This window comes from Sander lucioperca, chromosome 19, assembly GCF_008315115.2.
Source record: "Sander lucioperca isolate FBNREF2018 chromosome 19, SLUC_FBN_1.2, whole genome shotgun sequence".
NCBI lineage: Eukaryota > Metazoa > Chordata > Actinopteri > Perciformes > Percidae > Sander > Sander lucioperca.
This window is the reverse complement of record NC_050191.1, coordinates 20,408,845-20,435,915: the sequence shown is the minus strand read 5'-3', so window position 1 is coordinate 20,435,915 and position 27,071 is coordinate 20,408,845. Positions and strand designations below refer to the sequence as shown.

Below are 27,071 nucleotides of genomic sequence, written 5' to 3'. Positions count from 1 at the left end.
CAATGGAAGTTTAAAGCAAATTAATGCCATTTTCTTTTATAGATGATGTGGAGGGGCCTTATTTTGTAAATGTTTAGTGTTTAATTGGTTGGAGTTGTTATTATACCTCTACATAACAACAAAGAAAAATAATACATTTTTCCAACATGTGAAATGTAACAGACTTAAGGTCACGCAAGTATGTTCAACAACACAGATGCCAACAAGCACAAAGCAGAAACAGACTCCCCTGACATGGTATCACCACCACAGTTCCATTACTGCTTTTAAACTACAGATACTCTCTTAGACAAATATATTGGTCTATACTTAGCCTTGACATATCTGGGCCTACCACACACAGAGCCATGTGTTTCCTTTGGCCACCGCAGTCAACCCATCCACACATCCAGGTCTGCAGAACAGTGAAGCACATGGCCAAAAAGCCTGCTGATACTCAGCACAGGAAACCCTGAGACTGACAGACTGCAAAAACAACCAGCAGCATAACAACATCCAGAAAAATATCAGTTTGCCAACTTACAGTTACAATATTACAGCGACCATGCAGGAAAAAACAATATTTACTTTGTTTTCTTATAATCTTGCAATTGATAGACTCCTTTGTCACAGTATACCACTCGGGTGTCCTTTCAGTTCTCTTACTCAATCAGACTTGATGCTATCTGTTAAAAAAAATAGTTAAATCAAACAAAGCTCGAAAATAACAACAGGATCTTCACACAACATCCCTTAAAACCATTCAAAAAATGTGCCTGTGATGTGAGATAAATTGACTTTATAAACAACATGACAGAAACTGCAATACTTTGCAAGACAAAATGTCAGCCAAGTTTGAGTGTTGTTTTGCAGCGTGGCCGGAGCACCTTCCTCCATCAAGCTGTTTCCTTTAGATATCATGGAGTTGAAGTTTGGGCCCTGAGGCTGTAATGACGGGGCTGACAGCACACACACACACACACACACACACACACACACACACATACATACATACATACACACACACACACACACACACACACACACACACACCACACTTTCACTCACGGCTGTGTTTTTCCTTGCTCAGATGGTCTAATAGGAGTCCCTACTGTACTGAGCCAGCATAGAGAAAGAATACATCCATATTAGGAAAAGAGCAGACGTCCTTATATGGAAAAGCTTCCTCTGTAGTAACAGCCCTGTCTGCTGGCTTCTCACTTACATTCCTTCAACTCCAGGTTTCTCTGGGAGTTTTTCATTTCCGATTCGCTTGGCTGTAGAAGGAGCAGGGCCGCCTTTCATAAGAGTCTGGCCTGGTGTGTGATCCCCCTTTTTCAAAAAAATACACAAACCTCCGTCTAGCCTCTTTCCTGCAATCCTCCACTTTGGGGTTTGATGTAGTAAAATAAGCCTGGCCAGGGACAGGGCACACCTGGCCTTTTTAAGTTTGTCATAGACTAAACCTCATTAGGCAGGTGAGAAGCCAGAGAACATGTAGCCTTTGTTCCCGTAATATCTGCCCCTCATGCCTTCATGGGCCAGGCTACACTTTCACTAAAGTCGACTCAGGATTTTTAATCATGATTTGTCCTGACTAAGACCCTTAGAGTCAAAACGTCCAGTCAAATGTGAAATACAATCCACAGCCTTTGTTTTCAACAGAATCCTCTGAAAGAAACTTTGCCTTTTTGGGAAGGAAGAAAAGCAGCCTAATGTGCCATTAACTAAGAGCATTAGTCTTTGTCCCCTAAATACCTTTCCTCACGTAAGCCTATTGTACTCAAAATGTATTTTGGGTACTGCCATTTTATGTTACTTTATACACATAGTATATATATATATACATATATATATATATACTATATATACTATATGCTCTTCCACTACATTTCATAGGGAAATATTGTACTTTTTACTACATTACATTTTAGTTACCAATTTCTTTGAAAGAATTTTAACAGGAGATGTAATCCAGGACTTGTAATGGAGTATTTTTTACATTGTGGTATTGCTACTGTTACTTCAGTGAAGGATCATAATACATAATCCATCATGTGTTTCATACAATCAAACAGGATCAGAGGAAGTATTTATGAACAAAATGCTCCACTCATGCATAATAGATCATAATGTGTTTTAATGTTCAGTGCTTAAAGCTGCAGTTCAGCCACTGATGTCAGTGCACAAACATGCCACTGCAGTGTCCCAGATGTATCAGTAACCACCAGCCAAGTACAGAAGACAAAGTTACAAGAATGTTGCAGCAGTTGCAAAGTCTCTGTGCACCTTGTTAGATAACCAGCTCAAGTTAATGACTCAAATGAACTTCCTTTCCCTAACAGCAGACTGTTAATGTGTTAAAGTACAGGCTGTCTGTGTGCCTTTGATGCCAAAGCTGAGGAATGCTGTAGTGGGCCTACAGTCTTAACCACCCATCACACATCAATCAGTGTATTTAATCATCACATGTTGATGCATCTTTATGAGTTTCTACCTGTTTTTGTTTTTTTTAAACTATTCTTCTTTCATTCAAAGCTCTTTGTGCCTTCCTTTTTGAACTGTTTTACTCTTCTTCTTTTTTTTTTTAGATTAATATTTATAGGTACCGGCTTTCTGTTTATGAAGTCAGTCTTTAGGAATTCCCAGTGTGGGGTCCCAGGCCTCTAACCAGACTTAACCTCCCATTCCAGATGAAAGCCGCTCTAAGCGAGAGAGAGACAGTGTTGTTTGGCCGAGCAGCAGAGCCTTGCCTTCAGACAGCAGGAATGTGGGATGTCTGGAGTGGGGGTCAGGAAGTGAGGAAAGAATGCCAAGTATGTCCATGTTTGTCCAGGGCTGGCTCTCCATTCAGCCCCCAGTGACGTGCTACGAGGGCCAGCGAGTATAAAGGGAGCTGGGCTCTGCAGTCAGAACTCAGATCAACTCCTCTACCGAAGCTAAACTCTAGCTTTCACCAAGAAAGACTGTGACCGGAGCAGCAGAGACACTCTACGAGACAAGAGATCAACTTGATCAGAAACGGTTTCTCAAGCTCAAACTCTAAGACTAAAGGAAAACTTTCTCAACAAGACTTAAGGAAAAACTAGAATCTATTTCTACAAGGAAGAAAAGATGTCTGCTGGAATGAAGAAAATGATTTTGCTGCCTTTCCTGAGCATCATGCTCTCATACATGGTAAGTCAAAAAAACTTAGAAGCTCAGGCTTTAAACATATAGGCAATACTTTGAGTCTTTAAACTTTACTCTTGTCAGAGCATGACATAGCTCCAACCTTAAAATATATTGTGTTCTCCATGTGCTGGATGTGTAACTATAACTACTGTATAATACACTTTGTGGAGATGATATTTAACTAAGCATGTGTCTGTGTGTGCTCAGGCTGCAGGTCAGGAGTGTAGCAGCCAGTGTTCGTGCCCCTCCACTCCCCCTCAGTGCCCCCCAGGAGTGAGCCTGGTGCTGGATGGCTGCGGCTGCTGCAGGGTGTGTGCCAAACAGATGGGGGAGCTCTGCACTGAGAAAGACTTCTGTGACCCACACAAAGGCCTCTACTGTGACTTCGGAGCCCCCATCAACAGACGCATAGGAGTGTGCACAGGTGAGCCATTGAAAAAAAAAAAACGTTTCTGTGATGCCCTGCTGTAGATCATTAACTGTCCCTAATGTATGAACCGACTTGTGACCTTTCCCTTGTCGTTTGCCCTTCAGCTCGAGAGGGAGCCACATGTGTTTTCGGAGGCATGATGTACAAGAGCGGGGAGACTTTCCAGAGCAGCTGCAAGTACCAGTGTACCTGTCTGGATGGAGCCGTTGGCTGTGTCCCTCTTTGTTCCATGGACATCAGGCTGCCCAGCCCAGACTGCCCCATGCCGAGACGTGTCAAGGTGCCAGGGAAGTGCTGCGAGGAGTGGGAGTGTGACAGACACAGTTTCATGGGCTCTGCTTTGGCCGGTAAGTTTGTCTCCTTTGCTTTTAGGTAGACAATACTCTAGTTTCTTTGTTGATCTTTATACAAAGAGGAGACATAATCAGAATGTCTTTCTAATCCAGTGTTTGCTCCCATGTTTACAGCCTACAGAGAGGAGGAGACCTATGGCCCAGATCCCTCCCTGATGAGGGAGAACTGCCTGGTTCAGACTACTGAATGGAGCGCATGCTCTAAGACTTGTGGCCTTGGGATCTCCACCAGGGTCACCAATGATAACCGTGAATGCCGCCTGGAGAAACAGACCCGGTTGTGCATGGTGCGACCATGCGAGTCACAGCTGGAGCAGAGCATTAGGGTGAGTTCTTGTTCAAGTGCACTGCTTTCTTTCATGAACTGTACAGATACAGTATTAGCACTTAAATAGCCAAAGAATGCTTAATAAAGTTGCCTTGCTCTTAATTTGCCTCCTGCAGAAAGGAAAAAAGTGCATCCGTACTCCCAGACTCTCAAAGCCCATGAAGTTCGAGATCTCTGGCTGCACCACCACCAAGTCCTATAGGCCAAAGTTCTGCGGCGTCTGCCTGGATGGGCGCTGCTGCACCCCCCACAGAACCACCACCCTGCCCATGGAGTTCAAATGCCCCGACGGACAGGTGATGAAGAAGCACATGATGTTCATTAAGTCCTGCGCCTGTCACCACAACTGCCCCGGGGAGAACGACATCTTCGAGTCCATGTATTACAAGAAGATGATGGGAGACATGGCATGAGCCACTGAAGGACGATCACAGCTTATGACTTGAAAACAAACAGAACTCCATCTCATTTTGCAGCTCAGTATATATGTTTTTTATGTTTAATTTTTCTCATTTTCTCATTGTAAAAGTATGGTCCTTTTGTATGGCTGGCGCACATCAGCCACATAGACTCAGACAGAGGGTTGCATAGCAGCTCCAAGAGATTCCTGCACTATAACTATTATTTTTGACAAACCTACTGTCAGGTTGCCGCCCATTCCCCTTGAAATCCCTTTTACAGACCCGTCCATTTTACTGTATGCATTTTTATACATTATCTAAACCTTGACGTCCTCTCCAAATGAGGTGCCTAATAACTCCCCCCACCCTTCGAGTCCAGACCAGACCTGGAAACTCTAAGCAGCTGTAGATGGAGCATGCAGACCACAGCAGGCCAGTGTTCCCCTGTCCAAACAGGTCTGAATGTGTCCTTGTATGTGTGTGTGTGTGTGTGTGTGTGTGTGTGTGTGTGTGTGTGTGTGTGTGTCTGTTAGCACAGGCCTGAATGTCAGCCTTGTCTCTGTGTCTACGCTGTTCACTCTGCTTACAGAGTAGAGGAAAGGTCAGAGTTTCCGCCTCAGCATGTGGATGAGAAAGCAAGCAGCGTGCTGGGTTTAAGGTTAGATATGGAACATAGTGGGCTTTTCCACCGCACTGAGAAAAAAAAAAAAAAAATGACATGTTGACTATTACTGATTCAGGTCAGAAGGAAGAAACCAAGTGTCTATAGGAAAAAAGTCTATTTTGTACAAAAATAGAAGAAAAGACTGGAAGAATTGTAATTTCATTCCTTTTTTATTGATGATGTGTAAATTATGTATATATTTGTACAGTTTAAGTTAATTTAAAAGCCAAATTGGTTCTGTGCTTTAAAATGCATCGATAGTGTATTTTTTGTCGACAGTATTTTTTACTATTTTATTGATAAGTGTGACAAAAATGTTACATGTTTCACTTTGTAGCTGGAAATAAAATGTTATATTTTTTTATACAAACATGAGTTCTCCAATTTGTCTGTCTTTAAGTCCATGATATACAGTACTATGGGATCTATTGACCAACGCCTTAAACTAAGCATACTGAACAGGCACAGGAATCACATGTTAGTGATCTGCACACTGTAACTATTACTTGTTCATGTTTAATTTTAGACATCTTTGCCAGTGCATGTATTAATTTGTAATTAACACAAAGATCACTCTCACAGAGTGCAGGGAATCAACCTTGTTCAGTCACTACATCAAGTCTGCAGCTGAAGTGAACAAAACAGTGAAATGATTTAATCAGGTGGGAGTTTTCTTTATGATAATAAATATTGTTATATTCCCACCACAGGAATAACATATGGTTTGTTCTTCCACTTTCCACTTATGTAACATTATTTACTCTAATGGCTTGTTCAGTAAACACAGAAGTTTAAAAAATGTATAAGTTCTTATACAGAAAACAATATGAATAATGCACAGGACTGGTGGCTCTTTACCAAATTGCTCCCTATTGATTTGTTAGCTGAACTGAAAAAGCATAACATTGTGATTAAAATGTATTAGTTTATGCATTGATGCATGCTTTTTCTGTCATGTTTACATATGGATATATGATACTGTAGGTTCTAAAGAACAAAAATTAAATGTCTCAAGGTGACAACGGTGGCATTTCAAATCTCCCTTGCTGACAGCACTCACCTTTTAAAAAGAGGACTGAGACAGTCTAATGGCGCCATCTGGTGCCCTTTTCATTTGGTTGTCATGGATTTTTTTATAACATTTTCAGCTTGTTTTGGCAGCCATACGCATACATCTTAAAAGGAGGATATCTTCATAACCTTAAATGAATCTCTCTGATCCACAGTTGTAATTGTTGGTCAAACAGTATAATGGTTTGCTGCAGAACGTTCTAAATATATGTCTAACAAGTATGTTACGCTGTTGTGTACAAATGCCCAATGGAAAACTAAAATGTCAAACCTGGCTGTAATATATTCTTGTTTATCTTTCTTAACTTTGAATTGTAATACAACCATTGCTATGGTGTTACATTTTCTGTTTATAATGATACAAGAGACCACCCTCAAATAGTTGTGATTTTTAGCAATGCTTAGCTTATCATGCAGATTAAAAAACTTTTCTCTTCAGGCTTTAAGACTCTTTGTATTTGCATATATCGGTGCTGTTACTGTGCATAGACACTAATCCTAATGTTTTCAGTTTTCAGATGTGTCTGCAGCAGCTACATGTACTTAAGCTGCCAGAGAAAGCAGAACTTGTTTTGCATTTTTTTAGTCTCTCCACTGCCCACATTCTATTATTGCTTTCTTTCAATCCATTTTTATTTTTTACTTCTGCTCAAGAGCTCTCAACATTTCACTGTCCAACCACATGATTCACTATCCTGGCTCTTTTTATCTCAATAGTATTAACCAATGAATAATGCAATGCTGATGCCAAAACTAAGAGTTAACATGTTGTTGTCTTGAATATGCTCTATAAACAGCTTGTGTGTCAGAGTGATGATTCATGTTCTCAGCTTCTTCGCCCACAAACACAACCAAGTGCAGAATGTATCTACAGTATGAATCAATGTCTCCTTACAGTGAGAAGCCAGGTTCACAATGAGCTGTGTGAGTAACAAATACAGTAGATGTATAAATTAAACAGTATTAAATGACTCTTAATTCACTTGTCTTTACCAGTTTCATTTATATTTAATTATTGTAATGAAAGTGATGCAAAAATCATCAACTGTACCAGTTCCACAATTCATTAACATACCTACACAGTTGTACATTTGTTAGTACGCTGAGTTTATTGCATTGATCATCGTATGTAAATATCCATTTGATTTTAGAGGCATTGAAATGATTTGCCAAAATAGAGATTTCTAGTTAAACTTTTCAATTTATTGGTTTTCTTACATAAATGAATTACAGTTCATTAATCTGCTATAAATGTTCACTTATTGCCTTGGCTTGATTAGAATCAACTGTATCTATAATAAGTAAGCATCTACGTCTTTTCCTTCCGCTTCCCCATAAGTAAGTAAGCATCCCAGAAAGAGCTTTGTATACATGCCGTTACTGTACAACCTCACCTTGTCCGTGTGTGTTTACCTGCATCTGCCTCAACCGTTCACATAAATCAATGTGCAGTGTTAAAATAATTTCAAAGGCAGACACAGAGATACATCTGCAGAAAGAGAGAGATGATTGTCAGAGAAAATGAAGTAAAACAAGCTGTCAACGTTACTTGACAAAGATTTTTTATGAATATTATATGCATGTGTTCGAATGCACAGAACTTGTGCATTTGTTTGTTTTTAGTACAGTATGCATGTCGAATTGCAATGTGCATCTATGTTAATCTATGTGAGGGACAGGATATCACAAGGGAGGCTGCAGCAGTGTGTGCATCCTCCAGAAAAATAGCGAAAGATAAAATCTTGTCACATATTTAAACTCTTTCTGTGGAAACTAGGCAGCTGGTAAAGCGGAGGAGGACGAGGAGGCAGAGGAGGTTGCGGCGTAAATTTTTTTTTTTATCCAATCTTTCTCTCTCAGCCTCGCCGCATCTCATGGAGTTTCTGGGCAACGTTTTCAAGCTCTGACTCGATGGCTGCCAGGCTTTCAATCTCTGGCTCCTGCAGATATAATGAGAGGACAGCAAGTGGGGAAAAGATAGTTAGAGTGCAAACAATTATATATATGTGCAAACCTTTCATGCACCACAGCTCTAAACATATCTTGGCACAATCAGCTTCCATGCATTGCTGTTTTGGCTGTTACCAAGGACACATTATGAACAGAATCACCTCCTATAGACTCACTGTTACAGCAAATGTGTAACAGTTTTTGGCCATTAACGCTGGTACAGTCTAAAAAGCTTACTTTAAACATGCTGCCAAACAGCCGCTGAGCCATTTTGTATCTTTGTGGGATTCAAGCTGTGGAAAGGATTCTGCTTCATTATTTTTTACAGTTACCTTTTTACAGAAACCTAATCAGCTTTTAGGCTTGAGCTAGCAAACCAGACTGTTCAGCGCTACAAAAAAATAAGAATTAGCCTTGTTATGTATAATGCAACTTGGGAAAAACAGTTATTCACTTTCTGACGAGAGTAAGGTGAGAAGATGGATACCATTCTCATATCAGTACACTAAATATGAAACTATCACCAGCAGTTGGTTAGCTTAGCTTTATGTGAAGACTGGAAACAGCTAACAGTTAGACTGTCTCTGTCTGAAATCCCCCAACCACCACCTCTAAAGCTCACTAATTAACATGTTATATTGTTTAATCCGTTCAAAAACTGAATTTTAAGAACAATTATTGCAGTTTTACGAGGGGTTATGGGCCAGACTATTTCTTGCATGTACGCATTAAAAAAAAATATATATATATATATATATATATATATATATATATATATATATATATATATATATATACATTTAACATGTTAATAAGTGATCTTAAGAAGTTAACTATGGACATAGCCATGCTAGTTCTTTCCACCTGTACCCAGTCTTTATGCTAAGCTAGGCTAACTGGCTGCAGGCAGTAGCTTCACATTAACCGTACAAACACGAAAAAGGCATCAATTTTCTCATCTAACTCTCCATAAGCGAATAAACTTATTTTCCAACATGTTGAACTGCTGTATTATTCTCAGTCGCTTCACAAAGTCCCACTTGTTGGGAGATAAAGGGATGGACAGCAAACCTCTGACTTCCGGCTGGCGCTGCCCTCTTCCTCCAACACCCTCCTCTCCTCAGGTCCCCTTCTAGCGATCATCTGCAGCTCCTTCTCCTCTTGACTCCTCTGCGTGTTTCTTTTCTTCTTCTTCTTCTTCTCTTCTTCCTCTGGGACCTCTTTGGAGTGATGTTGCACTTTCTGCTGACTGTTGAGCTGCTGCGGCTTCTTCACTGGCATCAGCTTGCCCCTCTTGGTCCATCGCTTCAAGCTCTCCCTACTACTCTCTCTCTTCATCTCCCCTTCATCCTCCTCTTCCTCCTCCTCCTCCTGTTGCTCCTCTTGTTTAGGTCTATGTGATAAAAATGCAGATCTCTTGTTTGTCTCCCCTTCATCTTCTTTATCAAACTTCTTCTCTTTTGATTTGATTCTGGGTGCATTTCTCTTTTCACCAGATCCATCACCTGGGAATATGACAAAAAAAGAATGAGATTTTTTTTTTGTTTCCTTACTAAAACACCTACCAGACCGCCGGCAGAATACTCTCCACCATCAGCAAGATTCCACTTCTTGTAATGAAATATTTCTTGCCAGCTGGCAGCGTTGCCCCCAGTGTTGCTAGCTATGCTTTATGGGAATTAACAGCATGGCTGGAGCATTCAGATTACTTGGCAGAGGCTCCCTTTTATAGTATTTCATTGTCCTTTGTCATTTTAGCTTAGAATTAATTTTTTTTATCTGTTTAAAGGTCTAGAGATAGAGAAAGCTACATCTTGATTGCAGTCTTGCAGATTGTGGTGAATGATTCCAGCTGTAACCAAGCACACCAGCTCATTTGAATTCTGGGACATGGAGACATTTGATCATTTCTGTTGGTGTGCTGTTGGTGTGCTGTCAGTGTGCCAGCCATGTTGGCCCTGCTTCCCTGATTTCATCATGAAGATGGAAGCACTTCCATCAATCACCCACTTCTGTGGTGGCAGGTGGTTTCATTTACAAAGCATTGCACTCTCCCTATCTTAAGATTCCGCTATCTGCCTTTGGTCAACTTTATTACATATTTTAATTTGCTTGGATGAAATTTATCTCTTGAATAAAAATACATATGGCTTGCTGGCAATTAAAACATCAAGCCCTAAATCTGAATATGCATGTTTTCTGTCATCTTATTAGTTTCTTTTTCTTTCTGTGCTTTTTAATTGTAACTAAGATGGATTGCAAACAAAACACAAGCCTGCATAAAGGAAGAAGAAATCTGCTTGCCTTTCTTATCCTTGATCATGTTTTCTTCCTCTGAATTAACTCTCTTCTCTTCATATTCTTCTTCTTCTTCCCCCCTCTTTTCAGCCTTGCCTTCACGCCACTCATCCACAGACTTAGAGATGTGACTTCCTGGGCTCTCATCATTTCCCCTCTTCTCTTGCACCTCTTCAGCGACATCCTCCTTTGACTCTCCATCTCTCAAATTGACATCCTTGTCTTCCTCTCCGTCTCCGTTTCCTGTCCTCTTCTTCTGGGACAGGATGGATCGTTCACCTGGGCCTCCTAAAGCCTCCAACATGGATCGATCTGAAAAAACGGGAGTGGTAGGAATTTAATTTACTAGAGGACATTGATTTTCCTGTGACGTTAAAAGAAGGCACTTACACAAAGCACAGTTTATTACCAGGGGCATTTTGTGTCCTAACATCAAATTTGGTGTGTTTTTGCTCAATCATGATCCATATTTTTTAACTTTTGTTAATGAAAAATTCAACAGAAAGATGATGCTTATATTAAAACTGAAACAATTAGCTGATTATTAAATTAATTGATATTGTTTTAAGTCATTTTTCAATCAAACATGCCGAATATTTGATTGTTCCAGCCTCTCAAATGTACATTTTGCTACTTTTCTCTGTTTTGTATCATTGTAAATTAAATATTGTTCAGATAAAGCAACTTGAAAATGTTGGACATTTTTAGACTGAACAATTAATTAAGAAAAATAATCACCATATTAATCAACAATGGAAATAACTGTTAGTTGCACTCTAACTAATATTAGCAGGTAAAGCTATCTGACATTGTGTGAATTAGTGGCAATAATCTGAATGGCTTTAATTAGTATGAAAAGTAATATAAGTTTCACATAAGAGAATGTTAAGGTTAATGTATCATAATGTAATATCCTTATACTGCAAGTACTGTTATAAAACTGGATACCAGGGTAAATAACACACACATATTCAGTCCATGTATGTTATTAAATACATTTTCTTAAAACTTTTTTCTGTGTTCATCTTTTAAACTCTAAAATAATCTTTGTCTAATAGAGCTAAGAAAGAATTTATGGAAATCATTTCTGATACATCCTTGATTAGACACATACTATGCATGGGTGAAAGTTCACTCATTATAAATATAAATTTTTAACATTGCCAGTTGCTTAAACCATGATCAAATTCACGTTCATTATACTGATCTGTGACGTCATAAAGAAAATACATTACAGAGCTAAAATACACACATATTCAGTGATTATAAATCAAATCACTACATTATCTCTACTGCATTCTTCATGTTTATCTTTTCATTTTACCTCAGATGTTTAAGATACATATATATATATATATATATATATATATATATATATATATATATATATATATATATATATATATATATAAAAGTTGCTGCAATGTCCATTGTATATCTTAACTCTTTTAATACAATTTGATCAGTTCTCATAGAGCTCAGAAGCTCTTAAGGCTGGCTGTCAGAGTCTGGTGTGCACCGTATTAGTCATTACTACTTGTTCTTGCATTGCTACTTTACTACTACTACTACCATTTTTTAAAAAAAGCCAGGTGTGCTGTCAGATGGAAGGACCTCGTCTATGTCCTGATTCTGTCCACAGAATATTAAATTCCCCTCAGCGTATCTCCTCTGTTTGTCATCTCTGCTTTGCCGACAATATAAAATGAGAAATAAGAGAAGTAATACCATTATCCATATCATTTTGACTGCTGGTAGATTTTAAAATGTTGATTAGAGGTATTCCCCAAAATGGAAGTGACTGAAATGTTGTTGAACTGTGATAAGAAATAAACAGCGTAACAATGCAGAAAAGCATGAATCTGAGCTTCTCACCAGCAACATCATCTGCAGTCTGAGGACTCTGAGTGGTTGGTTCAGGTGCACCAGTGTCTCTCTGCAGCTGAGCTCTCCCCTGACCACCTGGAATACAAAATTAGTCATTCAAGCTTTCTATCTTTGCAATATTTCCTATCTTCAAATACATGTAAACAAGTACGTTCAGCACCCAAATATTGGAAATCAGCTGTGTGCGATCTGTGACTCACCTTGGACAGCGATCTCCCGCAGCTCCTTCAGAAAGTTATGATGGCGAAGGATAGAAACAAGCCTGTCATCTGCATGACAAGAAAGCAAGCACAACTTCATTTATTTAGCACATTTCATTCCAGGTGGAAGCACAATGTGCTGCACAACGTGTGAGCTACCACGCAAGTTGCAGCCACAAACACTATGCAGACAGTGTAAAGATAAAACATTAGACATAAATAAACACAATTAAAACAGACACATGAATAATACTTGTGATTTAAAAACATCAAAAACTAAGAATAAAACTAAATTAAAAAGTAATTAAGGCCAACAGTTGACCAATAACAAAATAATGACACGTGAATTAAAACCGAATGAAGAAGTAAGAGAAATAAAACAATAATTAAGACCAGTAAAACCAGAAAGTTGCCACTAAAAAGGAATATTTTTAATTTAGTTTTAAAGGATGATAGCTTTGGAGCACGCCTAATACGCTTAGGTAGGATGTTCCAGCGGCTTGGTGCAAAAAAGCTTAAAGGCAGTTTCATAACCAGACAGCCTGTTCCAGATGACCTGAAGGGTCTAGCTGGTTCAAAGCTTACAAGCATGTCAGACAGATATTTGGGGTGCTAGACCATGTAGGGCCTCGAAAATGAGCAGTAAAACACACACAAACACATACAGTATATATATATATATATATATATATATATATATATATATATACATATATATATATATATATATACATACAAACACACATTAAAATGAAACAAATGAGTGGTTTAATGTCTCACTCTAGTAAGAAAAGAACAGACAAATGACAACAAAGGGATCCTGCAGGGTAGTAAAAGTAAAGCACAGACATATGTCTTTCCCTTTCACTTTTTCATATGGCTCAGCAAGTTTGCTTCAGTGGCTCATCAGAGTTAATTGCCCTGAAATGTACTGCTTTCGAAGCAAGAGCACAATTAATCATTTGGCCCACAGAGACTCCCCAAGTAAATCGCAGTGAGCACTGGACTTTCTGCTGATCCACAAATGGCACTGCATACTGTACGCAGCGAGCACAAAAGAGACAACTACTGTACAGTGCTGTGCTCTGATATCAGCCTGTGATCTTTCTTTCTTCCCCCCTTTCTTTCCATGACTTTGACTCCTCTTTTTTATCCTCTCCTCTCCTCTCTTTGCATCCCTCTGGTGGTGTACAGTTTCGCTCTCTCACTAGCAAACGCTTGGTGAGTAATGCTCGGATTGATTTTTTTTACATTAACATCAAGGTAATACACTGGCTATGTAACTGAATAGTCTTTACTCAGTGCTAGTGAGCCCGCTGCATATAACAGAGTGAGTTTTATACCTGGCAGCCATCGTAACAATCCATTAACCTGATGATGTGGGCATCGCGCTCTACATAAAAAAAGGAGAGTATGTATTGGTTCTCTTAGAAAGGTGGCGTGGCTCCAGTGAGAGCTGATTTGTGTCAGTCCTGGTCCTACTTTCTAGGATGGTGATGTAATAATGATGACTATGATCAAAATAAAGCTGAACATATGTATAATCCTCATTTTTAGATCTGTTTAAACAATTATAAAGAATAAGCCTTCACTACATGCCAAAATAATAATTGTACATTTAAAATTCATGTTAAATAAGTATCATTGTATCATTGTAATACATCCTTAAAATAAAAATGACCACCTGGGGTGGAATTTGTAAAAACAAAAAAAATAAAAATAACAAACATTATAACTGCTGAGTGCATAAACAAAACATAAAACACTGTTTTCCGGGTCAAAACTGTAGGAAATTCACTATATTTCAGCAGTTAATTAGGGAAATACATCAAAAAGGATGACATCATCTTTACCCTAATTGATGTTACCATTATCAAAATTGAGAGAATTTGATTATAAATACTGAGAGATTGAATTGTGTCTGTCCTTTGGGTGGGGCTCACCTGTCTTCAGTGTGACCAAACACTCCTGACTGACAGGCACGGGGTGGGGCCTTGATAGCACATCTGCCAACGCCTCCACAATGCATTTCATCACCTGCAAACACACACACACACACACACACACAAAATGTGACATTCTGATTCTTTTGATATTACTGTAAACTAATGAAATAGGGATGTTCTGGTAAAAAACTAATAAACGTCCTCCACTTGGTGAGGGCTATATGGGAATAAATCTTCACGGTTTTATAGATCAAAATGAATCTGCTTCTCTTTGAATGCTACTGTACCTCGCCCACTTATTCAAAGATGTGAAACTAGCAGAGGAGAGATCAAAATCATTTCAACTCCCATTGTGCTTTCAATGTCAAGCCAATCCCACATGCCTGATGATTTCTCACTCATTTTTTTCTTTTCAAAGCACTCTGCTTAAGCCTGCCAGATCTTTGAAACTCCTGTCCCTCTTTCACACATCGTCCGCATCTCGCATTGATATTCTCATCCCTCCAAACCCTATTCTAGAAACTACCTCCTTCTCTGTGTCTGTCTCTCTCTCTCTCTCTCTCTCTCTCTCTCTGTGTCTCTCTCTCTGTGTGTCTCTGTGTGTCTCTCTGTCTCTCTCTCTCTCTCTCTCTCTCTCTCTCTCTCTCTCTCTCTCTCTCTCTCTCAAAAGTCAATACCAAAATCATGACGGTAAATGCTCTTGAATTGATTTGAACAAGGTCATACCTTAGTAGAGAATGTACTTAAGTGAGTTAAATTGCTTGGATTAAGTATTCCTAATCACTGCTTGCCCTTTGAATGTTGCAAGTAGACGGACTTTATACTGTAATGAAGTAGCAGGTTACAGGTTCTATAATAATACTAATATGAATACAAATAATACTTCAAATGCCGCTAATAATGACAAAAGCTTTACCTTTACGTCCTCATTCTCCAGCTGACTTGGAGTCACTGGCAATGACAGAACTGCAGGAAAAGCAAGAAAAGACGAATCATCCTATTATTATCATTATTTCCACAATCCCTAAAGATCTAGGTTATTCTCACTGTTACTAAAACACGCCGACTGTTTCAGTTACAGGGGGCTAAATGTGCTAAAGGTGCAGGTGAATTGGCTCCATCTTCCGCCGCAGTTAAAGATGTGTGTGTGCCGCTGTCCTTGGTGCTGAACCCAGGCACTCACATCTCTAATGCAGATTTCTCTCAGAAAACTATACCTATACAGCATGATGTCACTTAACTTCAATGAGCATTTCCTTACCGCAGTTGCACAGTATTGTCAAAACGAACAGTCCTCTTCCGATCATGATTGGAAACGAGGCGCATAAAGCTCTCCAGGAATAGGAAAATAGCGAAGCTTATATCAGAATGTGATTTTACCCCTTTAAGGACAGCCGGTGGGTTTACGAACGCATCCTGAACTAAACTTAGTCGCCTTTCGGTATTTCTGGAGAGCTAAATTTCCTGCAGAAGCATCCGCGACCCGGCAGCCTTCGTCCTCGACACCTCGCTGCAACAGAGCCCGCTTTTATAGGACGACGTGGGGGAGGGAAGTGACATCATCCTGGGGCAAACTAATGCTATTGTACCTGATCATACCTCGATGGTTGTCAGGGCGTGTACAGGTTTGAGAGTACCTCATATAGCTATGGAAGCATCCATGTGTACTAATAGAGTAGATTCTGAGATTTCAGCTTTTTAAAATGTTATTCATAAAAGTTTTGGTCTATTCTCCAGTGATCAAAACAAGACATAAAAGATAAATAAAAAAAAAAAAAAAAAAAAAAAAGGACTTGTATCATTGGAAAATGCCTTTAATCTGATCAAGCAGGTGTGTCAATTTGAATACAGATGCACAGACTTTAGGTCTCTGCCTCCATTATGTTGTGTTCCCATACAGGACAAAGCTCTATCATCATACTGTATTTGCTGATCATGTCTCTTGACTAGCTGAATGTGTTGCTAGGCGACGGTTTATTGAAAATGATTGCTGTAATGGCTGTTACTCTGATCATGTGAACAGGTGGATTCAATGAATGGATAAAAAAGACCTTTTCCACGCTTCATAACCAAAGGCAATGCAGCTTTAACCCTTCTTATCAGAGACTAAATGGGATCTGAATTTAAGATTTGTGACATAATAGACATACAGTATATGTTAATAATTATATAGCTAATAACTATACATATTGGTTAATAAATATGGATATATCTTGATCAGATATAGTGAGCTCCAAATGTTTTGCCACACACATGACCATTTTGAAATTGGTTATTGGTGGATTGCTCCTGGACAGTCTTTTAGTGGTCCATTTAAGATGTATAGATGACAGTTAAAGACAACACTTTATAATAAGAGGTACAAAATATGGTTAAATAATGTGTGAATTCCTGTTGCTCGCCATAAATAAATGCTTGAATCACTTTGACTTCATGTGATGAGTTAACACCTAATGGATTATCAGTTAAAGAATGTTAATTCACAATTATTTCATATATCTATTTATGTGCCACCAAATGAGATGGAATTCAGTTACATATAATAAGGTATTTCAGGACCATGCATTTGATCATCCTCTCTGACCGTCCACCTGTTGTCACAGAAATATGAAGCTGTTTTTATATCATGATCCCCCGAGGATGAATCCTACTGACTTTTGGGAACCCCTAACTTTTCCCCTAAATAGCGCCACCAGCAGGTCAAAGTTTTCACTTATTCTGTGGAATATCTCAACATCTACTGGATGGATTAGCAACACAATTTTGTGCAGACATTCATTGTTACCAGTTGCTAACTTTATGTTGTTTCACAATTACAAGCTATGAGATGGCATGTGAATTTTTCATTTTTATTTTATCATTATATTTTGTGTTCTAAAGAAGTGTGTAGCGTGGGCGAGAATGGTGCACTAAAACCAAAAACATCTAGCAAGTGACAAATCAGGGCAGAATGGACTGACATGTTTAAACATGCATCATTCTAATAAAGTGAGAAAGAAAATGTCAGGAATCTGATTGTGACTTGTTACCATTACTGAAAATTGAATATTTTTGACTGCTGTGTCAGATGTTTGAATGGCCTTTTCTGTATCTAACTGGTTTCCAGAGACCGATTCCATCTGATTTGATTGAAACATAAACAAAGTGACTGTAACTTAAAACTTATGACCTGATGATTCTGCATTATTTTATTGTTATGTATTACTCAAGCATGTGTGTGTTGGAACATGTTATAAAGTGTTACAAAACAGCCAACAGTCATTTTATTTTAAACTTAAACAAAACAAAACAAATAACGCACAATTGAGTTTTATGTTTTGAAGAGTCATTATATAAAGGTGTATTATACAACGAAACTATGGAACATCCTAATATTGTTTGCTCTCTTCTACCTCATAATCAATCAGTCAATTTTATTTGTCACACAAACTCGTACGAGGTACAGTTCCAGGTTATCCCATAAGCGCTGAGTCCCAGATGTACATGAGCCTGTGAGGCCATTTTCTCTTTTGTTACTGACACATTCATTAAAAAACTGACAGACAAAAAGGTTTCCAAGGTGTGGGTTGGACTGTGTGCTGTTTCGAATTGCCTACTCCACCGTCCACCGAGCTCCCAAAGATCTCATTACACTTTCAGAGAGACAATAAAGGCCAGTTTGCGTCAGTTCCATATTTGTCCCGCGTAAACCGGCAACGGACGGCTTTGTTTAAACATGAAGAGGGTTTTCTTTGAATGCAATAATAAGGTCATTATGAAATCCAACAGCTACAAGGACTGATTGAAATTCAGCCCACTGCAACATGCAAGAGAAATGGCAGAAAACTGGGACGCAGGAAATATATATTTTAGATCCTTTAAGTGTTTGGTTTACAACATACTGGGAACAGTTTCACTAAATAAACACATTAAAAGGGACCTCTCCCATTCATAGTCAATGTTCAAACAGTTTTGCTTGTATTGTGTAAGACATGTTTACCTCGATAGGTTCAGAAAACCATTCCATTCTTCTCTTTACAAGCCTACCTTGCTGAGTACACCCTGCATGGTTTTCATTTCCATTCAAGATCTAAATTAACATTTCTATGAGAACCTGAGCTGTGCTTAGTATAGCTTCCACCTGCCCTCATAGTTATACTAAATAAACAGAGTCAATGCATATTGTACTGTACACTCTTAACCAAAAAATAAGATGAATAGAGAATTAATCTTTAGTAGATGATCATATACCACAGCTACTTATGTTAGATGATCATTTGTGTGCAGATTAACAACACTGACTCCTCTGCTCACCATCGCGCACAATATTGGGAGTTTTTGTTCAGTGTACTCACTCTGGTGGATTACGTTGTCTCTTCTAGTGCTGGGCACATACAATGCAGCTACTGGAGGACAGAGACGTGAAAGTGGGCCAGCAGCAGCAGACGGGAGATCTGAGGAACAGACGTGAGACTAAATTGTCTCTGGTTTCGAAAAGTCACATCTTTCTGGTAACATTTAGCATGGGTAAGATGGATGACAAATCATTTTCCATCTTTCAATTTATATGACTGAGCTGATCAGGTTTAATAGGGCTCCTCTGTGTGCGCACGCACACTTGTTGGAAATGAGAATTTAGGCCCCGTCAACCTCCCAGCTAAATGACTTGGTTTGTTATGATTGATGCCATTTTTATATCTTTTAAAAAACATTTTCATTGTCAACTCAACAAACACATTGAACATTATACACGTTTTTAATATCATAAAATAAATAACAATTTGAAATAGTTGAGGGTTCATGATTCTTAAAGAAAACATTTACTTCAGTTTTGGGCAAAGTCTAATATTTTAATGTTTTATAAGCATGTATACATGTCAACATTTTTTACTTCATGCTTCACTTGTTACAAACGCTAATGCAATTAATATTAGGTAATACAGTGTAGTTAAAGCAGCTCATGGCCAGACATCTCCTTAAAATTACACCTACAGAATATTATTCTCATTACAAATGTGGGTGAAACATTGAAGATCGTCCCCACAGTTAGTGTGTGGTCAGATCAGTTAAATCATCTTGGTTCAGGGATGATGAATTCAATTTAAAAGCAAAATGGAAAACCTTATGCTTTGAGCAGCAATGTTTTCATCCAGAGAAAGCTTCTCGCTCCAACGACCACCTCCACCTGCCTCTAATTCTGAAATATTTAGGTTGCAGCATTCACTGTCACATTATCTACGTGGTTTCAGAGCTTAACACCACAGTCCTTTCCTGTATGCTGCTATATGGTGCCACAGACATGCAATGTCTAAGAAGAGTGGCTCACAGACTCTCCTTTGAAGGTGATCCACTGTATCACCTCAACAGTACCCAGCATAGCAGTAGCATGATTGTAAAATAGTCCAGCAAAGTAAAAGCTACAGAAGTCCGAGACATGCCAAACCCACAAGGAGCAGGAGCAGCACGAAGTACGCTGCCTGTGACAGAGCGCCAGACTGCAGTGGAGGCTGATCTGACTTGGCTGCAATCGGTCGGGTGAAGATATACGGCTGTTCCTACAGATAGGACATGGAGAATATGGCATTATATAATCACTTTGTGTTGTGCATCTAAAAGCATATAAAGGATCATAATCTTTAATTACACATCACTGGGGACCATTTTCCAAAGCAAGACATAGTTGATTTACAATCATCCAGAAGGCCACTCTAAAGAATATTAATCAACTTGTCGACTTCTAACTTATGATTAAAATTTAATTTATTTCTACTTATTTAATTATTTTCCTTTTGGTCTTATTCCTATCAGTGTTGCATGATAAAGCAGTTGCAAACAGGGACAGAGAAAGATTTCAAATTACTTTCTGCTTGCAACTGCGTGAGCATAACTTTCACAAAACGAAAACAGCTATAAAATCTAAACTATGAGTGAGTACTGTATCTTAAAGTGCTCATATTGTGCTTTTTGGCTTTTTCCCTTTTCTTTATTGTGTTATATATCTTTTTTTGTGCACGTTATAGGTTTACAAAGTGAAAAAGCCCAAAGTCCACCCCAAAGAGACTTACCATCTCCAACAGAAAACACTGTTCACAAACTGCTCCAAACAGCTCTATTGTAGTCCAGCCTTTACTTCTGTGACAAACGTGCGTCACTTTGTAACACACGTTATAATACTCGCCTAGCTGCTAGCGTGGCACTCTTTCATGCTCTGCTTCTGACTGGGTAGTAGTCCTTACCTAGGTACTGCGCATGTGCGACTCCCAACAAAGATGGAACAGTAGCTAAAACAGAGAGCTCAACACACAGGGTGAAAAGAGGAGCTGCAGCAATGTGCAGTACAACAAAAATATGGTGTTGTTTGAAAATTAAACCATGTAAACCTATTCTGGTACAACCTCTAAATATAATTATGAACCTGAAAATGAGCATAATATGAGCACTTTAAGAAGATTTCAAATATCTGCAAGAGTATTTGCATTTGCATTTAAATTAGTAGAATCATTTTGATAGGAAATTACTATAAAAACCAACAACGTCCTTTGGAAAACGCGTTCAGCTCGCTATAACACGTTATTAAGAGTAAAGGTCAGTTTCTTCTTGTTGAGTTTAAGTGTTTTATCAAACGTTCAGGTTAAAGACACTAGAAACATATGCTGCTCTGGTGTAACAACATTGTCGTATAGAGAGCTGCCTTACCATAGGTGGACAGATGAGACTGATAGGGTCAGAGAAGCTGCTCACAATCATCTTACCCCCCTCAGGCTGAAACTGTGAGCAGATAAAGAGACAAAAAGGAATTCATTTGTGGCAATAAATAAATCAATGTTTTTTTTTTTTTTTTTTTTTTATAAATGAAGTTGTAGTAATAATGCATGCTTAAAAAGCTGTGTCCTTCATTTTCCTACACATGTGATCTACAGCTATTTCCTATTGAGTCATTCATTATTTTTCATCCTTTTGTGACATTTCTTTACATAATAAATCCTTCTAAATGGTAATGGATTGTTGACCTTTAACCTCCTGGTCCATTAAATACAAACAGTGTGACTCATTGTTCACCATGTTGTTCCACAATCCCTTGGCCAGCTCCTCGTGTCCCTTAATGGTGAAGTGGAAGCAGTCGTGAGTGAAGAAGGTCATATCGATCTTCCCATTCTGCTCAGAGAGACAAAACATAAAGTGGTGTAGATTTACTGATGGAGCGTGTTGTTGGTGTTAACAAAGCCAAAAACGTTACAGCAGTCACACTCGGGATCTTAATGGTTCAATCATTACTGTGCAATGTTTCACACTGATTCATCTCCTGAGAGCAGACACCTCTTCCACCTTGATATAGTTGTGGCCTTTGGAGTGAGGATAGATTACCGGAAGGCGGGGGGGGTCAGCTTGTTTCAGAAAGGGCTGAAGAACGACAGCGAAGTCGTCCCTGAAGAAACGATCGCTATACAGCAGCGACTCAAGTCTTTTCTGGGGACCAAAGTAACATCACTTACAATACATCTTTAGAAACAGCAATCGTGCAAACTACTTACAGAGAATTGTTAACATGAAATCAACACGTGCTGTTTTGGATCCATGCAGCACTTTGTACAGTAAAGTGATTGAGATGCTTTTTTTTTTTTTTTTTTAATAAAGTGATCTTGCAGGATGGTTGATGATGATTTAAATTGTTATTTGTTAAGAATAATATGCACATTCCATGAATTTAGAGTTATAAACCATACCTGGAACTCCAGATTGACTTCTACCAGCTCCTGAAGCTCAGGAGACTTTGCTTCAGGTGCTATCAGGCACGAGCAGAAGGACCTAAATTAGAGTAAAAACAAAATAAAATTCAGCGGGGGAGATTGCATACGGGGGTTATGAACTTGTTCTGACAGGACATTTAGGTGCAAAAGGAATAATAAAAAAAGATGGTTTTCTAATACTAAACATTGCAAGATTAAAAAAAAACAACACAAAAAGCACGATGGCTACATGTCAAGTACTTACAGTAGTTTATGCTTCTGCTACAAGATTTGGCTACTTTAAAGATCCCCTCCAGACATGTTTTATGACATAAAAATACTTCACTCCTATATATATATATATTTTTTTTTTTTTCAAAACTTTAAATACAAAATGTTCCCGATGTCACTGAGAAGTATATTGTCAGTGCGCTGGAGTGTTCACGTTTCAACAGTACACTTATATAGGTTGTATATTGGACCGTGATTGGCTTCCGAGTTGTGATGTCACAAAATCCTGCTGCTATGTCTTAAACTCAGATTGAAGGTAAGCACAGCGAAAGCTTTCCTCTTCAGCAGAGGAATGTGAAAACAGCCTTCTAGTGTCAAACTCTGCAGAGTGAAGATCAAACATCACAGGGATGCGACAGTAAACAAGCAACACATTTTTGAACGGAGGGGCACTTTAAGGCTCGCAGTAAATGTTATTGTTAAGAATGAGCGTCTCACCTTTGGAGCAAGCACCCCGGGGTGGGCTTCTGCACCTCCCTCAGAGTCTGCATGGGCAGGATCTGAACCACATTAACGATCATACGGGGAACCTGTAGCACAACATGAAGAAGCCACGCTGCAGTGAATTCCAGCACCGTGCTGAAACCTCACTCAGACCAAATATGTCATGTTTCTTTGACTTTACCTCATTCATAAGCATTTCCAGGGACATGGTCATATAGTGAATGTAGTTATCCACTGAAAATAGAGCCTAGAGAGAACACGGAGACTCTGCAGAGATTAATGACATATTTCTGTAAAGAGACATTTTTATTGAACTAAACTAGTCGAAAAAAAGAGAAAGACAGACCTTATCTTTGCAGTAATCGCAGATGTCATTCATGCCCATGAGAATGGTCAAAAGCTTCCAGTCCTTCTCGAAGTTCAGACCCTAATGGAACAGACAACAGAGGGGTCAGAGTGTATAAAAACAGGTTCAGGGACAGCATCTTGCTGCAGGATATATCAGACTCCGGCTGTTGAACTTTAAAAAACACCTCTATTACTGTAATCGTCCATCCCTCTGTTGTTACACATTACTGTACCTCATAACCTCTCAGTGTGTCGATCAAATGTCTCGTCTGGCCGGGGAGGTTGCTATAAAGACAGAACAACAACATACGGCTAAGCATCATAATACATAATAACAAATGAAACAGAAGGTCACATAGGGCATGATTGGTCATGATTGCTTACAAGGTGTTATGTCCAGTCACAGCCAGGTTAAAGCCTGTTTCGCTGATATGACCCTGCATCCCATGAACCGTCTTGCCCGGAGCAGCACCAAGCAGATTGGGATTGAACAGCTTGATGATGTCTAAAAAAAAAAAAGCACCAGTGGAAGAGAAACGCATAAAGATGATGTATTGTTTCTTTTCTTTAGCTCACTGCGGTTTATATCAGGGGTTTTCAAACTTTTTTTGTGTGTGGACCACTATGTGTAATCAAGAATTTTCGCGGACCACCTCATAATACACATAATAAAATATGTCTACACACAGTCAAACCTGAATTAATCCACACCTCTTAATAGGCCTACTAGCACTAAAACTATAACTGGTCATCACATCAGTACAACAGGCTTGTTAAAAGAAAGTTTACTGCACACAACGGCTGCCACATATTTTATTTATTTATTTACTCAAGCGCCCGAGGGCATAATCAGGTTCATTTGAACAACAGATTATTTCCATAGCAATGGAGTATTAAATCTATACAGTAATAAGAACACTTGGATATAGTCAAAATTTCAAAACCTTTGGCGATTTTAGGTTTAGGGTTAGGGGAGCGCCACTAGCCTATTTTAGTAATCACACAATAACTTGACAATTTAATTAAAATTTTATATCAATACACATATACTTAATTTTTATGGGAATTTCCTGGTAAAATGAAGGTTAAACGACTATACTTTTATATTATATTATATATATATATATATATTTATACTATTATTTTATATTATATCTTCCACGGACCACCTGCAGTACAGTCCGCGGACCACAGTTTGGGAATGGTTTATATGACACAATGATGTCAAGAGATATCTGAGATATCATCAGTGATTAAAACATCTTACTTGCCAAAGTAATGACATCCTGAAATGACCCGTAGCCTCCAATGCTGCAAGATGAAGAAATGTCACATTATTATCAAAACTATTTCTTTATTTTTAAGTAATGCTAATTCAACAGTGTTATCTACAAACTGAAAATACAAAAAAAAAACTATTTTAAACAGTCGTTTTTTGATGAAATGTTGAAACAAGTTGATTACTTGATTAACTAAAGCATGCACATGCATATTAAGTATACAGTATCATATACTAGCCCTCTACCTCTTGCATGGATAATAACCTTTATTATCCATGCAAGAGGCCCATTACAGGTTTCACACATGCTTTCTGTCACCTCCACGACACATGACGGAACTCAATAGGAATCCCGAGGACAGTGGTGGCGTTGGCACCGATGGCCGTCTGAAAAGAAAGACAACATCTGAGGAAAATATGATCAGAACTTGGATTTCTGGTATTATCTACTGCATTGTATCCTTGTAAACAACAGATAACTGACATTTAGAATCAGAATCAGAATCAGAAAGGGCTTTATTGCCAAGTACGTTGCACATACAAGGAATTTGTCATGGTGTTGTTGGAGCATGTCACACATTCAAATATAAGAAGGGTAAAAAGAATATAAACAATATAAGTATAAACATATACACACAGTATGTATTAATAACGATAAAATACATTTAAATAAATAGTAAAATAAGTTAAACAGTAGTAAAAAGGAACGCTACAGCAGAGTAGGTACTCTATTTATGCTTTTGCTTTAAAAGAAAAAACCCCAAAAAGGTAAATAAAAGTAATCTGGCAACATAACTGTCATTGCAACATTTAGTCATCATGATTTCAATTGCATATTACTTATAATGTATTAACTTTGCATCTGAAGAAAAACAAAAACAAAACACCTACCGTCAGTGAATCCCCCAAGGCAGCGATGACTTTGATATCTGCCGCTTTTACAAATTCAACTACACCAAAGGGTGAAAGGAGACATGGCAATGCAGAGAAAAGATGATGGAAGAGAATAAATGAATCAAAAGTTTCCACTGGGTAGAAGATTGATTTAGATGTGACCCTGACAGACCTGAGGTGGGTACAGAGTGAGAAGGACTCATGTCTGGGCACTGGAACACAGGATGTTTGAAGCTCGCCGGCCGAGTTTTCTCTGGAAACTCCTGAGAAAGAAACAAGAGAGGGAGACCTCATCACGGTGAGGTCTAATCTCTTATTTTCAAATACAGATTGAATGTGTGTCCTATGTGTCACAGTCTTCCTTACAAGAGGCAGTTCTTTAGAAACAGAGATGAACCCTGTATATGTTTTATTTCTTATTTTTTATTTCTTCTTTAGTTCTCCTTTAACTTGTTGATACCATATGCAACTACGTTGCCATTTCACTCACTACCCCTTGCTTTGCTCTGTGTCTTTAGTCTGATACAGCGATGCTTGTTATGCGCATACGGATGCCTGCTGGTCCATATGCTGTGGTTAGTTGTCGTCCCATGGTAACCTGCCTCTTATGTTAAAATTAGGCTACCCATTATTATATACTCATATTGTTTTTGTTGGTTTTCCTTTTGTCCATTTGTGTGTCTTTAATAATAAATACATCAAGGCCTTGTGGTCATAGTCTGGCTGTTTAAATGATAAACTAAATAAAATTCTATGAGAATTCGATTTCTTTCTTACCCACTTTCTAACAAATCCAGGTGTACACAGTACCTTGTTGAGGGCCTCCTTGCTGTAGTGTCGTATCCCCTCCTCATACTCCCACCACCAGTCGTTGCCTTAAAGAGGATTATTTCCAAATTTTCCATTTGAAACATTCCAATAACACACATTTATCAATTGAACAAGTAGTTTTCCTTTGGCAATCCTTTACAGCACAACAGTAGGCCCTTTTAAAAAAGGCACATCAGTCTTTACTTATGATCTGATAACAAAATACACATTTATATAACATTCTACACACCATAAACAATCTGTCTAAATGAAAGGCCCTGTTTCAGAGGCTGTTGTAACAATAAATATAGCCCCATAGCCTCACGTGTGCTTTGCCCTCTTGCTTGTTCTAGCACTTACCTTTGACAGAGCAGGACGTGAGCATACATGTTGCCACGGCGATCCAAAGCCACTCCATAGTAGTGCGTATGGGCCAGTCAATGGGTCACCCCTACAGAATGCACAATGTGATGCTCAGCTTTACAGCGCTGTCACTTTGTCTCTCCCACCCTCTAAAGCGGAGTGACACCCTGCGGGTCCACTGAGAGCCATTCGATCAATGTCAGCAATACAATACCTCATAACAATAACAAGGTTTCACAGGTTTTCCACATTACA

The 27,071-nt window shown here is 38.7% G+C and overlaps 3 protein-coding genes across 3 annotated transcripts; 1 reads left to right on the top strand and 2 right to left on the bottom strand.

The window, feature by feature from the left end:
* Nucleotides 1-2,882: 2,882 nt before the first annotated feature.
* Nucleotides 2,883-5,699, top strand: ccn2a (cellular communication network factor 2a). The gene is made up of 5 exons (XM_031321958.2): nucleotides 2,883-3,156; nucleotides 3,361-3,577; nucleotides 3,688-3,930; nucleotides 4,051-4,262; nucleotides 4,381-5,699. Exons 1-5 carry the CDS (start codon nucleotides 3,094-3,096, stop codon nucleotides 4,675-4,677), a joined length of 1,032 nt encoding a protein of 343 aa, XP_031177818.1. The 5' UTR covers nucleotides 2,883-3,093; the 3' UTR covers nucleotides 4,678-5,699.
* Nucleotides 5,700-7,486: 1,787 nt separating this feature from the next.
* On the bottom strand, nucleotides 7,487-16,209 carry chga (chromogranin A). Its single transcript, XM_031321956.2, has 8 exons — nucleotides 15,943-16,209; nucleotides 15,598-15,647; nucleotides 14,679-14,772; nucleotides 12,736-12,804; nucleotides 12,524-12,610; nucleotides 10,655-10,960; nucleotides 9,422-9,855; nucleotides 7,487-8,340 (listed from the first exon to the last, which is right to left on the bottom strand). Exons 1-8 carry the CDS (start codon nucleotides 15,986-15,988, stop codon nucleotides 8,257-8,259), a joined length of 1,170 nt encoding a protein of 389 aa, XP_031177816.1. The 5' UTR covers nucleotides 15,989-16,209; the 3' UTR covers nucleotides 7,487-8,256.
* Nucleotides 16,210-19,472: 3,263 nt separating this feature from the next.
* Nucleotides 19,473-27,020, bottom strand: LOC116066104 (phospholipase B1, membrane-associated-like). Its single transcript, XM_031321928.2, has 16 exons — nucleotides 26,814-27,020; nucleotides 26,454-26,518; nucleotides 25,816-25,906; nucleotides 25,641-25,699; nucleotides 25,069-25,136; nucleotides 24,738-24,781; nucleotides 23,855-23,975; nucleotides 23,704-23,755; nucleotides 23,469-23,549; nucleotides 23,304-23,369; nucleotides 23,117-23,208; nucleotides 22,385-22,466; nucleotides 22,026-22,127; nucleotides 21,720-21,815; nucleotides 21,357-21,428; nucleotides 19,473-20,215 (listed from the first exon to the last, which is right to left on the bottom strand). Exons 1-16 carry the CDS (start codon nucleotides 26,869-26,871, stop codon nucleotides 20,078-20,080), a joined length of 1,287 nt encoding a protein of 428 aa, XP_031177788.1. The 5' UTR covers nucleotides 26,872-27,020; the 3' UTR covers nucleotides 19,473-20,077.
* Between the last annotated feature and the right edge of the window lie 51 nt (nucleotides 27,021-27,071).

What these genes read in the sequence shown, in the direction of transcription:
- ccn2a (XM_031321958.2), top strand. Translation starts at nt 3,094, where the DNA reads ATGTCTGCTGGAATGAAGAAAATGATTTTGCTGCCTTTCCTGAGCATC. An exon ending in ACGCATAGGAGTGTGCACAG is followed by an intron (nt 3,578 to 3,687) that starts GTGAGCCATTGA and finishes TTTGCCCTTCAG; the next exon opens with CTCGAGAGGGAGCCACATGT. An exon ending in AGCTGGAGCAGAGCATTAGG is followed by an intron (nt 4,263 to 4,380) that starts GTGAGTTCTTGT and finishes TGCCTCCTGCAG; the next exon opens with AAAGGAAAAAAGTGCATCCG.
- chga (XM_031321956.2), bottom strand. Translation starts at nt 15,988, where the DNA reads ATGATCGGAAGAGGACTGTTCGTTTTGACAATACTGTGCAACTGCG. An exon ending in GCGGGAGATCGCTGTCCAAG is followed by an intron (nt 12,611 to 12,735) that starts GTGAGTCACAGA and finishes TTTGTATTCCAG; the next exon opens with GTGGTCAGGGGAGAGCTCAG. An exon ending in GACTGCAGATGATGTTGCTG is followed by an intron (nt 10,961 to 12,523) that starts GTGAGAAGCTCA and finishes CCGTTTTTTCAG; the next exon opens with ATCGATCCATGTTGGAGGCT.
- LOC116066104 (XM_031321928.2), bottom strand. Translation starts at nt 26,871, where the DNA reads ATGGAGTGGCTTTGGATCGCCGTGGCAACATGTATGCTCACGTCCTGC. An exon ending in GCAAGGAGGCCCTCAACAAG is followed by an intron (nt 25,907 to 26,453) that starts GTACTGTGTACA and finishes TTTCTTTCTCAG; the next exon opens with GAGTTTCCAGAGAAAACTCG. An exon ending in GTCTCATCTGTCCACCTATG is followed by an intron (nt 20,216 to 21,356) that starts GTAAGGCAGCTC and finishes TCCTATCTGTAG; the next exon opens with GAACAGCCGTATATCTTCAC.